Source organism: Rhincodon typus, chromosome 10 (assembly GCF_021869965.1).
Source record: "Rhincodon typus isolate 14 chromosome 10, sRhiTyp1.1, whole genome shotgun sequence".
NCBI classification, from domain to species: Eukaryota; Metazoa; Chordata; class Chondrichthyes; order Orectolobiformes; family Rhincodontidae; genus Rhincodon; species Rhincodon typus.
The window spans coordinates 80,821,862-80,834,504 of NC_063341.1; the positions used below are offsets into that span (position 1 = coordinate 80,821,862).

Genomic DNA, 12,643 nt, shown 5'->3' on the forward strand with positions numbered 1-12,643 from the left:
GAAGTTGGTCTGGTGGCAATGCTGCACCCTTGTAGGTGGATCTAAGGCATAGTCTCACTGTCTGACCCATGGACATCTTTTAAGTAGATATATTAAACAAATGTTGTTCAGGCATGTTAGAACTCACTACTAGAGCAGGGACATGACCACTGCACCACAAGTATGGACATCTTATTTTTTTTTTCCTTTTTATATCTGGAAGTGCTATCACACACAACAAAATAGCCTTTCCCACCAACAAATCACCCATGGTGTTAACCACCAGTAAATCAACCGTGTTTCTAAATGTTCAGATTATGTGCAGAGCCCATTTCGGGCAATGGAGTAACACCAAAGGTGAGGGAGAGTTTGAAGTAATTAGAAAGCACTCTACCTCCTGTGCTGCCCACTCTTCTCTAAAAATATGAAGGGCTTCTTTTTTTTGCTTTACCTGTATTTTGTAATCAACCTGTTCAGAAACACTATTACACAACCATGGAGCAGATGGGACTTGAACCCAGGCCTCCTGGCCCAGGGGTAGGGACACTACCACTGCACCACAAATGTAAGGAACATTCACCACCATGACTCGTTTTCAAACTGAGCTTGCTGCAGTGTACTAACCACTGTACAATTATTTACAATCCAAATGCTTTCAGCTGTGAAAAAGTGGATTCTAACCTGTCATGTCTTCTACTTTTTGTTTGGATTGAACCTCTGGCATGGGCATGGATTGGTGTGAGTGGGTGAAAGAAACAACTGTTACAAGATTCTCATTTGATTTAAACAGGGATTAAAATTCCTCAAATTAATTATGCAAGCAATATCTTATTCTTACTGGATTTTTAAGCGCTTGTAGTCTGGATATTCGAGAGGACGTTGTCTGAACACATCCACTTATTAACGCAGATGTCATCTGGCAATGTGGAAGTAAGTATTTCCATATTCATGTTGGGAATTCTGTTGCATTGATCAGTGAGAGGAAATGTCGTCTAATATTTTACAACATTTTCAAACCATCAAAACCTCCCAAGAGATTTCCGTGATATGAAGCAAAAGGGGCCAAACATGCAGATGAACAAAGACCTCAAAGAATAGCAGAACAAGTTTGAGACAGTGAACGGTCTTGTTGCTATGAAACATTAACAGCAGCACATTGAACATTTGAAATGCGGATTGTTGAATTTTGGTACAGTATCTCCATCCTTTATTCATTGTTTCCCCAGGCCATTAGTTCTAAGGATGGTTGGCAAGTGTACAGCTCCGCCCAGGATCCTGATGGCCGGTGCATTTGTACAGTTGTAGCTCCAGGTCAGAACCTGTGCTCAAGGGACGCTCGAAGCAGGCAACTCCGGCAGCTACTGGAGAAGGTAAGACTGTGACTCTGTTCAACACACAGATTTCAAGTAAATGGTTGTGCTTGTTGGAGGCCAGGAATCAGATCTCCAGGATATCTCTGCAGGAGTTCCTCAGGGTAATGTCCTAGGCTCAACCATCTTCAGCTGCTACATCAATGACTTTCCCTCCATTCTAAGGTCAAAAGTGGGGATATTCAAATGAACAAATGAATAAAGAACAAGAGTAGGCCACATGTCCTTTAAACCTGCTCCACCATTCAATAAAAACACAGCTGATCTAATTTCAACTACAATTGTACATTCCTGCATATTCACAATTTTCTTTCACCCCTTTGGTAATCAATCTATCTCCGCCTTAAAAATATTTAAAGATTCTGCATCTAATGGGAATTTCAAAGACTCACCACCCTCTGTGAGAGAAAAACAAACTTCACAGAATCATAGAATTTTACAGGACAGAATGAGGTCATTCGACCCATCGTGTCTGTACAAGCTCCCAAAAGTGCTACCCAGCAAGTCCCATTCTCCAACCTGATCTCTGCAGCCCTCTAAATTCATCACTTTCAAATATATACCCAGCTCTCTTTTGAATTCTCTTGAGGAATCCACCTCCACCACTCTCCCAGGCAACACATTCCAAATCTTAACAACTCTGAGTAAAGAAGTTTGCCCTCATCTCACTCCCAGATCTCTTGCTAACAATCTTGAAATTATGCCTCCAGTTATTGACATACCGACTCGCAGAAACAGAATATCCTTCTTTACCCTGTGAAAATTGTTCATAATTTTTACCATTTCAGTAAGGTCACCTCTTAATCTTCTCTGCTCCAAGGAAAATAAGCCCACTTTCTCTAATCTTTGTATCAAAATCTCTCATTCCTGGTATCATTCTAGTAAATCTCCTTTGAACTCTCTTCAGGACTTTAACATCCTTCCTTAAATAAGATACCCAGAACTGAACACAATACTCCAAATGTGGTCTGACCAGTGATTTGGAGAGGTGTAGCATTACTTCCTTGCTTTTATACTTTTATGCCTTTGTTTATGAACCCAAGGATCCTATAAGCCTTCTGAGCAACTTTTTCAATTTGCCTGGCCACCTTCAAAGTCCCTCTGCTTCTGTACTCCCCTCAAATTTGTAACATTGAACCTGTATTGTCTCTCCACTTTTTTCCACCAACATGCATTACCTCACAATTCTCTGCATTGAAATTTATCTTCCAGGTGTCTGCCCATTTAACCAACTTGTCAATGTCCCTCTGAAGTCACTCAGTGTCATCCTTATGATTCCTTATTCTCCCTAACTTAGCATCATCTGTTTCGAATAAACATCTTCTTATTTTTAAAGTATCACCCTGAATTCTAGACTCTTCCACAAGAGGAAATATCCTTTCCACACCTACCCGGTCAAGTCTCATCAGGATCTTATATGTTTCAATTAAGTCATCTCTGACTCTTCTAAACTCCAGAGGATACAGGCCCACCCTGTCTAGCCCTTCATCATAAGGCAATCTACTCATTCCAGGTATTAGTCTCGTAAGCCTCCTCTGAACTATTTCTGAAACAGTAACATCCTTCTGTAAATATGATGATCAGTACATAATAGGAGCAGGAGTAGGCCATCTGGCCCTTCGAGCTTGCTCTGCCATTCAATAAGATCATGGCTGATCCTTTCGTGGACTCAGATCCACTTACCCGCATTCTCACCGTATCCCTTAATTCCTTTATTGTTCAAAAAAAATCTACCTTTTTTTTAAAAACATTTACTGAAGTAGCGTCAACTACTTCACTGGGCAAGGAATTCCATAGATTAACAACCCTCTGGGTGAAGAAATTCCTTCTCAGTTCAGTCCTAAATCTGCTCCCTCTAATCTTGAGTACTGTTCATGGTACTCCAGATTGTCTGGTAGGATGGCGGGATCCTCCAGTCAGTGACAGTGGAGCAGGGCTCCTGAACCCAGGGTGCTCTGTCCACTTTTCTTTTCATTTCTTCTTTTTCTTTTTTCTTTCTTTTCTCGTATTTTTTTTCTTTTATAGAGTCATGGAGTCCTACAACACAGAAACAGGACCTTCGGTGCAAACTGGTCGACCAAAATGTCCGTCCACGCTAACCCCATTTCCCTACACTTGGCCCATATCCTTCTAAACCTTTCCTATCCACGTATTCGTCCAAATGCCTTTTAAATGTTGTTAACGTACCCACCTCAACCACTTCCGCTGGCAGCTCATTCCATATGCGTACCAGCCTCTGTGTAAAAAAGTTATCCCTTAGGTTCCCATGTATTTGTCCCCCTCTTACCTTAAACTAATGCCCTCTAGTCCTCAATTCCCCAAACTTGGGAAAATCACTGAGTGCATTTACCCTATCCATGCCTCTCATGTTCTTATGCACTTCTATAAGATTCCCCTCTCAGTCTCCTACGCTCTAAAGAAAAAGTCCTAGCATGTCCAACCTCTCCCTGTAACTCAGTCCCTTGAGTCCTGGCAACATCCTTGTAAATTTAATTACCTCACGGTAATTAATTCACGGAGGTGGTGGTAGAGGCAGGTTTGGGCTCAGTACGAGACCCATCAGCATCGGTAGTAGCTGTATCGGTGAGGATGGCCCGAACTGGTTTCATGGTGGTGACAGAGGCAGGTTTGGGCTCAGTATGAGAACCATCAGCATTGGTAGTAGCTGTATCGGTGAGGATGGCCCGAACTGGTTTCATGGTGGTGGCAGAGGCAGGTTTGGGCTGGTGCAGTACCCAGAGGCGTCACTGCATTGGTGAGGTCCAGTGAGGGCTCATAAAGGCAGGGCATTGGTGAGGTCCAGTGAGGGCTCATAAAGGCAGGGCATTGGTGGAGGCGAGATGGTACCAAAAAGTGGTGAATCTCATTCTACCAGTGGTATGGCAAATGGGATTCTTGGCTGGCCACCAGGATCATGGCCTATGGCGGAGCACTTAAGAAGAAGGACTGTAAAGTTAAACACTATTTCTTTATTTATTTACTTTTCTATGTATTCTATGTTTTGGTTTATTTTTCTGTGTCTTAAGATGGCGCTGGAGAGTGGCAACACTGTATAACACTTTTCACTGAATTTTGTAACAAAATACATTTAACAATAATAAATAAGTAAATGTGGTCTCACCAAAGCCCTTTATAACTAGAGCATAGCCTCCCTAGTCTTGCATTTAATTCCTCTTGCACGAAAACATAACATTCCATCAGTTTTCCTGATAAGTCACAGTACCTTCTGTAATTCATGCACTAGGACACATAGATCTCTCTGCATCTTGGAAGTCTGTAACCTCTCACCATCTAGATAATGTACTTTTTTTTTATCTTTCTGCCAAAATGGACAAATTTCACACTTGCCCCCATTGTAGTCCATTTGCCAGATCTTTGCCCATTTACTTAACTTATCCATATCCCCTTGTAAGCTCCTTGTGTCTTCACTAAATTTAGCTCCCATAGCTTCAGTTCCTTCATCGAGATCACTTACTTAAATTGTAAATGATTGAAACCCCAATACTGACCCTGATGGCATACCACTCGTGACATCCTGCCAGCTTGAAAAAGGCTCATTTATTCCTACTCTCTGTGTTTGTTTAGCCAGCTAATCTTCTATCCTTGCCAATAAGTTACCCACCACAATTTGTGATTTGATTTTCTGCAATAACCTTTGATGTGGTTCCTTATCCAGTGGCTTCTGGAAATCTAAGTACAATATATCCACTGCTTCCCCATCATTCACTAATTACTTCTTCAAAGAACTTCAATAAGGTGGTTAGACATGATTCCCCTTTTCAAAACCATGTTGACTCTACCTGATAACCCTGAACTTAGCCAAGTGACCTGTTAGAACAGCTTTAATAACAGCTTTTAACATTTTCTTTCTGATAGATATTAAGGCACCTGGCTTGTGGTTTTGTACTATCTGTTTCCTTCGTCCATTCTTTTGAATAAAGGAGTTACATTTGTTATTTTCCAATCTAAAAGAACATTCCCTTGAATTTGTTTCAGCGATAGTAGGAACTGCAGATGCTGGAGAATCTGAGATAACAAGGTGTAGAGCAGAAGAAGGGTCTAGGCCTGAAACGTCAGCCTTCCTGCTCCTCTGATGCTGCTTGGCCTGCTGTGTTCATCCAGCTCTACACCTTGTTATTCCCTTGAATTTAACGTGTTTTGGTAAATTAAAGCCAACACATCAATGCATCAAGGATGTTACTTGTATCTTCTATTATGAATACTGGTGTAAAATACCTGACCAAATCATTTTTTTACTGACTTCGTTGAACAATGTTTTTGTTCAGCATTGATTGCAACCCCTCAGATACTGAATCGGTCCATACTCATATACAGCAAGACTGGGTTTGGGCTGATAATGCCATACAGGTATCAGGCATTGACCATCTCAAACAAGATAGTTCAGCCACCTCTCCTTGAAATCAATGACATTAACACCATTGCAATCTCTACGATTACTATTTTGGGGTCATGATTGATTAGAAAGTGAACTGCATATAAATTGCATATAAATACTCCAGCTAAAAGAATACATTAGAGGCTGGGAATTCTGTTGTAAGTAACCGACATCCTGACTCTCCAAAGCTTATTAACCACCTACAAAGATTACAAAGTCAGGAGATTGATGGAATACTCTCCACTTGCCTGGATGAGTGTAGCTCCAACATTACTCCAGAAGCTTGACACCATCCAGGAGAAAGCAGCCAATGCTGCAGCTTTACAGAACTTTAGTTAGGCCACACTTGGAATATTGTGTACAGTTCTGGTCACCACACTACCAGAAGGATGAGGGTATTTTGGAGACGGTGCAGAAAGGTTTACCAGGATGTTACCTGGAATGGGGGATTTTAGCTATGGTTAAGTTTAAAAGAGACGTGCGAACCATGTATATCACATAAAGGGTAGTGAGTGCCTGGAAGGTGCTGCCAGAGGAGGTGGTGGAAGCAGACACAATAGCAGCATTCAAGAAACACCTGGATGAACACATGAACAGGAAGGGAATAGAGGGATACGGATCCTGTCAGTGAAAACAGTTTTAGTATGGAAAGGGAAAGTGTGTTGGTGCAGGTTTGTAGGGTAGAAGGGCCTGTTCCTGTGCTGTACTGTTCTTTGTCAAGTGGTTCAAACAGAAAGGTTACCATCACCATCAATGGCATTGCCACTCGTTACGGCACTGATGTCCACTTTCGACATCAACAGTAGGCTAGAATCCCTACAATGTGGAAGCAGGCCATTCAGCCCATCGAGTCCACACTGACCCTCCAAACAGCATTCCACCCAGACCCACATCATCCCTGTATCCCTGCATTTCCCATGGCCAATCCACCGAGCCTGCACATCCCTGGACACTATGTGCAATTTACCATGGCCAATCCACATAACCTGTACATTTTTGGACTGTGGGAGGAAACTGGAGCAAACCCACGCAGACACAGGGAGAGTGTGCAAACTCCACACAGACAGTCGCCCGAACCTGGGTCCCTGGCACTGTGAGGCAGCAGTGCTAAACACTAAGCCACCGTGTAATGAAAGGTGAATGTTGGTAAAGTGTTGGAATGTGACAGTGCACTTTCAGTGTAGTTGTACAGTGTTGGGAGTGTCGTCAGTGTTGCAGAGTTCTGTTCGGAGACCATTCTCTGTTAGAAATGGAGATAGCAGGTACAAGAAAGCCAGGACACCTTGAAGATACCTAACAGGTATGAGCAACACAACTGAGTTGGGGGTGGATGACTTGAGGTAAAACCACAGTACCCTGGTGCCCAAGGCTACTCTGGGAAAAGGCAGGGAGGCTGGTAGGCAAATTACGAATATGGTAGTAGTGTGTGCCTCAATAGTTCTAGGGATAGACAGTCAACATTGCAGCCAAGATCACGAGTACTGTATGGTCTGTTGCCTGCTCGGTGCAAAGGTTCAGGACATAACAGAATGGCTAGGTAAACTTCTGGAATGGGAAAGTGAACAACCATGGATAGTGAGAACCAGTGACATAGGGTGGGATTGTGTACAGGACTTGCAGGATCAGTTTCAGGAGTTAGGGAGTAGGTTGAAACATAGGAACTCCAAGGTAGCAATCTCAGAAAAAAACAAGCTTGACCATTTAGGAAAAGGCAGATTAGGAAGGTAAATGTGTGCATTGAGAGATGATGTAAAAGGGAGATGTTTAAATTTTTGGGACATTGGGATGTCTCTTGGGAAACGTGAAAGCTAGTCAGAAGAGGTGGGCTTCACCCAATCAGAAAATGAAGTAATCTCCTGGCTGACAGAGTAAATAGTGTAATGGGGTGAATTTAAACCTGTAAGGTGGAGGGGGGCAGGTTGACTAGTGGGCCTAGTCTTGGAAGTACCAGAAAGGGCAAAATAAAGATGGGGAACAAGACAGAGAAGGCTTGAGTGTTGACAGTGAGCAATATAATATTTGCCTTCTAATGTACAAAAAAGAGATAAGGGCAGGGTGAAATTGTATGTCTATAATTGCACGGTACAGCGAACAAAATTGGGAAACTGGAAGTAGGAATGGCTCTAGTAAGATATGACATAGTAGCATTGACAAGAAATTGGCTCAAGCCAGAACATGGCAGGATACTTAACATCCTGGGTTTAAGGCTTTTAGTAGAAACAAGGTGGTATAAAGGGAGGAGTGTAGTAGCTTTGGCCAAAGATAGTGTCATTACCCTTGAACAAGGTACAGTTCCTGAATTAGAATCTATATAGTTGGAGGTGAGAAACAGGAAGGGAGCAGTGACCTTGTTGGGTAGTTATTATAGACCTCTAAATAACGGGGAGGGGGTAGAAGAGAGAATTTGTGAGTAGATTATGGAAATCTCTTCTCCTCCTTATAAGCCTTATAACCCAGATGTTAAGTATCCAGAGATAGTAGGAATTGCAGATGCTGGAGAATCCGAGACAACAAGGTGCAGAGCTGGATGAACACAGCAGGCCAAGCAGCATCATAGGAGCAGAGAGGCTGACGTTTCGGGCCTAGACCCTTCATCAGAAATGGGGGAGGGGAAGGGAGTTCTGAAATAAATGGGGAGAGAAGGGGAGGCGGATAGAAGATGGATAGAGGAGAAGATAGGTGGAGAGGAAACAGACAGGTCGAAGAGGCGGGGATGGAGCCAGTAAAGGTGAGTGTAGGTGGGGAGAACCGGAGGGGATAGGTCAGTCCAGGGAGGACGGACAGGTCAAGGGGATGAGGTTAGTAGGTAGGGGATGGGGGTGCGGCTTGAAGTGGGAGGAGGGGATAGGTGGGAGGAAGAACAGGTTAGGCAGGCGGGGACGAGCTGAGCTGGTTTTGGGATGCGGTAGGGGGAGGGGAGATTTTGAAGCTTGTGAAATCCACATTGATACCATTGGGCTGCAGGGTTCCCAAGCGGAATATGAGTTGCTGTTCCTGCAACCTTCCTGTTCTGGCTTGAGCCAATTTCTTATCAATGCTGCTATATCATACGCTGCTAGAGTAATTCCTACCTCCAGTTTCCCAATTTTGTTCACGATACTCTGTGTATTTACAGACATACAATTTAACCCTGCCGTCATCTTTTTCTTGTGCATTAGATGGCAACTATTGCATTGCTCACTGTCAGCATTCAAATCTTCCCTTCCTTTTTTGTCCTCTCTGTACTTACTAGGATCCATCTATTCAACATATCCCTCCCTTGCTTTGTTAGTCCTCCTAAAATGCATTGAAGGATTGAATTCCATTTGCCACTGTTTAGCCCATCTGACCAACCTGTCCAGAACTGAGTTAAGGAGAAATTTCTTCACACAGAGGTGGTGAGCCTGTGGAATTTGCATGCTTTTAAGAAGGTGTTAGTACGAAAGGGATCAAAAGGTATGGGGAGAAAGCAGGAAGAGAGGACTGAGTTGAATGATCAGGCATGACCATATTGAAAGGTGGAGCAACTTCGAAGGGACAAATGCTCTATTCCTGCTCCTAATTTCTACGTTTCTATGTTTATATCGTCTTGCATTCTAATGCTTTCCTCCTTGCTTTTTAAAACACCATCAATTTTCGTGTCATTTGTGAGCTAACTAAGCATGCATCAAACAGTTGTAAAAAAGCCTACTTTATTTTTATTTGCATTGGAATGAATTTCTTCCCATTTATTGTTTGATTAAAGGTGCAGAACATGTCTCAGTCTATTGAGGTCTTGAATCTGAGGACTCAGAGGGACTTTCAGTACGTGTTAAAAATGGAAACACAAATGAAAGGACTGAAGGGAAAATTTCGGCAGATTGAAGATGACCGGAAGACACTCCTAACAAAACATTTCCAGGTAGGATTGAAGCTTTTGCTCTTTGTGAAAAGAACATAAGCTGAATCTGGAAACCTGACTTGTAAAATTTTTCAGGAACTGAAAGAAAAGATGGAAGAGTTGCTGCCATTGATTCCTGTCCTAGAGCAATACAAAACAGACAGCAAGTTGATCATTCAGTTCAAAGATGAGGTGAGGAATCTGTCTCTCGTGCTGACTGCGATCCAGCAGGACATTGGAGCTTATGACTTTGAGGAGCTTCAGCAGAGAGTTCTCAACTTGGAGAGTAGACTGCATGATTGCATGAAGAAACTATGTGAGTTTCCAATATTTACAACTATAGCATTTCTCTGGTAAAATTTGCATTGCTTAGAAAGTGCAACTGAATATATCTTAAGAGCTAAGTCTGGTATTTCATCATCATAGGAATCCCCAGGATGGGTTACCATTCAGCACATGAGGCCATCTCTTGAACTGGAGAAAGTCTACTCCAATCCTATTGATATTCCATTCCCCTTATCATTTTATATGCTTCTTTCTCAAATCCTCATTCACTTTTGAGCGATGATAAATGAGCTTTCATTTTCCCTTCCTCTACACTGATAAGCATAAGACGAGAAAATGTAGGAACTGAAGTAGGCCATTCAGTCCGTTGAGTCTGTGCCACCATTCAATGAGATCATGACTGATCAATTAATCTTCAACTCCACTTTTCTGCCTTATCCCCATAATTCTTGATTCCCTTCCTGATTAAAACTATGAAGAATCTGTCATGTAGGAATAGCAATGGGAGAATCTGATTGACCTCATTATTCAATGCAAATATACAAAGCCAGGAATTACTAAACACTCATGATCCAATGATAATGGAGGTCTTGACTAGTCAAAGTGATTCATCTCTCTCTACGAGTCTTCAACAGCCCCAGACATGAAGTGAGGAAAGCCACCCCCCCACCCCACTCAATGGGGGACAGTTTTGTTGGGAACCATTGACCTAAAGTCCCCTGCTCTTCCTGAACTTACTGTAATCTCCATAAGTCAGATCCTGGAGCCCAAAATGTGATTTCCTGTGAGAAATTGCTCTTATTTCCATTTGAATGAATCAGCATGAACACCGTCCACTGTCTCTCTAGCATGGTCCAGAGACTACTCATTATCGCACTGGAATATTAGTTTTTAATTTACCCCAATTTGAAAAGCAGGTGCCTGGGTGAGAGTGAAAGTTGCTTCCAGTGTGGTCTACACAGGAGAATATGAAGTTACTTTATTTGCGTGGTCAGGATTGAAGTGTGTGTTTATTGACTTTTCTTCCAGCATGTGGCAAGTTGATGAAAATCAGCCTCCCCATGACAGTCAAAACATCAGGAACCAGATTCGGAGCATGGATGATGGATCCCTTGGCAACAGAGAAAGAAAATAAGGTTTGTGGACCATGGGAGTATAAATTGCTCCAAAGGAGGGATTAAAGGAGTGAATGGATTATCAGAGATAGTAAGAACTCCAGATGCTGGAGTCAGAGATAACATGGTATGGAGCTGCAGGAACACAGCAGGCCAGGCAGCACCAGATGAGCAGGAAAGTTGACGTTTCGGGTCAGGATGCTTCTTCAGAAATGGTGGGGGGTGGGGGGCGGGGTGCGGCAAAGGGAGCTCAGAAATAAATAGAGAGAGGAGGGGTGGGACTGGGGAAGGTAGGTGGGATGGTGATAGGTGAGTGCAGATAGGGAGTGGTAGGGATTGGTCAGTGAGGCGGGAGGAGCGGATAGGTGGGAGAGAAGATGGACAGGTTGTGTCAGGTCAAGAAGGCGGGGATGAGAGGGAGGATTGATCATGGGATGAGGCCAGGTGGGTGGGGAGATTTTGAAACTGTTAAAATCCACATTTAGGCCATTGGGCTGTAGGCTCCCAAGGTGCAATATGAGGTGTTGCTCCTCCAGTTTGCGGGTGGTGTTATTGTGACACTGGAGGAGGCCCAGGATGGACATGTCACCCAGGGAGTGGGGTGGGGGGGGGGGGCGCGGTAGTTGAAATGGTTTGCGATTGGAAGGTGTGATTTGTCATGAACAGAGCGCAGGTGCTCCACAAAATGATCTCTGAGCCTCCGCTTGGTCTCCCCGATGTAGAGGAGGCCACATCGGGAGAAGTGGATGCAATAGACCACATTGACGGATGTGCAGATGAACCTCTATCTGATGTGAAAGGTTTGTTTGGTTCCTTGGATGGAGGTGAGGGGGAGGTGTAGGGGCAGGTGTAGCACCTCATGCGGTTGCAGGGAAAGGTGCCGGGGGTGGTGGGGTTAGTGGGGTGTGTGGAGCGGACGAGGGAGTCACGGAGAGAGCGGTCCTTAAAAGGCAGATAAGGGTGGGGAGGGCAATATATCTTTGGCTGTGGGGTCGGATTGTAGGCGGCGGAAGTGACAGAGCATGATACGTTGGATACGAAGGTTGGTGGGGTGATACATGAGGACAAGGGGGATTCTGTCTTTGATTTTATTGTGGGGAGGGGATGTGAGGGCAGAGGTGCGGGAAATGCAAGAGATGTGGTTGAAAGCATTTTTGACGACTGAAGGGGGGATGTTGCAGTCCTTGAAATAAGAGGACATCTGGGATGTTAGGGAGTGGTACGCCCCATCTTGGGAGTAGATGCGGCGGAGGCGGAGGAATTGGGAGTAAGGGATCGCATTCTTATGGAAGGTGGGTGAGAGGAGGTGTAGTTTAGGTAGCTGTGGGAGTCGGTAGGGTTGAAATAAATGTCAGTTTCGAGGTGGTCACCAGAGACAGAGACAGAGACAGAGGTCCAGGAAGGAGAGAGAGGTATCAGAGATGGTCCAGGTGAACTTGAGGTTGGGGGGAAAGGTGTTAGTAAAGTTGATGAACTGTTCAAGCTCCTCGTGGGAGCACGAGGCAGCATCGAAACAGTCATCAATGTAACGGAGGAAGAGGTGAGGGACAGTGCCAGTGTAACTGCGGAAGAGGGACTGTTCTACGTATCACTTGATGCACAGAGAGATCTGGGTGTTCAGGTCCATTGTACCCTGAAG

General features: G+C 43.9%; 1 protein-coding gene across 2 annotated transcripts in view; it reads left to right on the top strand.

Annotated features, from left to right (window-relative positions):
• olfm3a (olfactomedin 3a) overlaps positions 1–12,643 on the top strand; it is a 51,993-nt gene that overhangs the window by 13,330 nt on the left and 26,020 nt on the right. Inside the window, exons 2-6 of one of the 2 annotated variants that reach the window (XM_048602133.1) lie at positions 770–909; positions 1,206–1,349; positions 9,470–9,625; positions 9,701–9,920; positions 10,919–11,025. In XM_048602133.1, the coding sequence (XP_048458090.1) occupies positions 889–909; positions 1,206–1,349; positions 9,470–9,625; positions 9,701–9,920; positions 10,919–11,025 (648 nt within the window). In that variant the 5' untranslated portion in view covers positions 770–888. The remainder of the gene's footprint in view (positions 1–769; positions 910–1,205; positions 1,350–9,469; positions 9,626–9,700; positions 9,921–10,918; positions 11,026–12,643) is intronic. The other variant, XM_048602132.1, reaches the window with a different exon arrangement.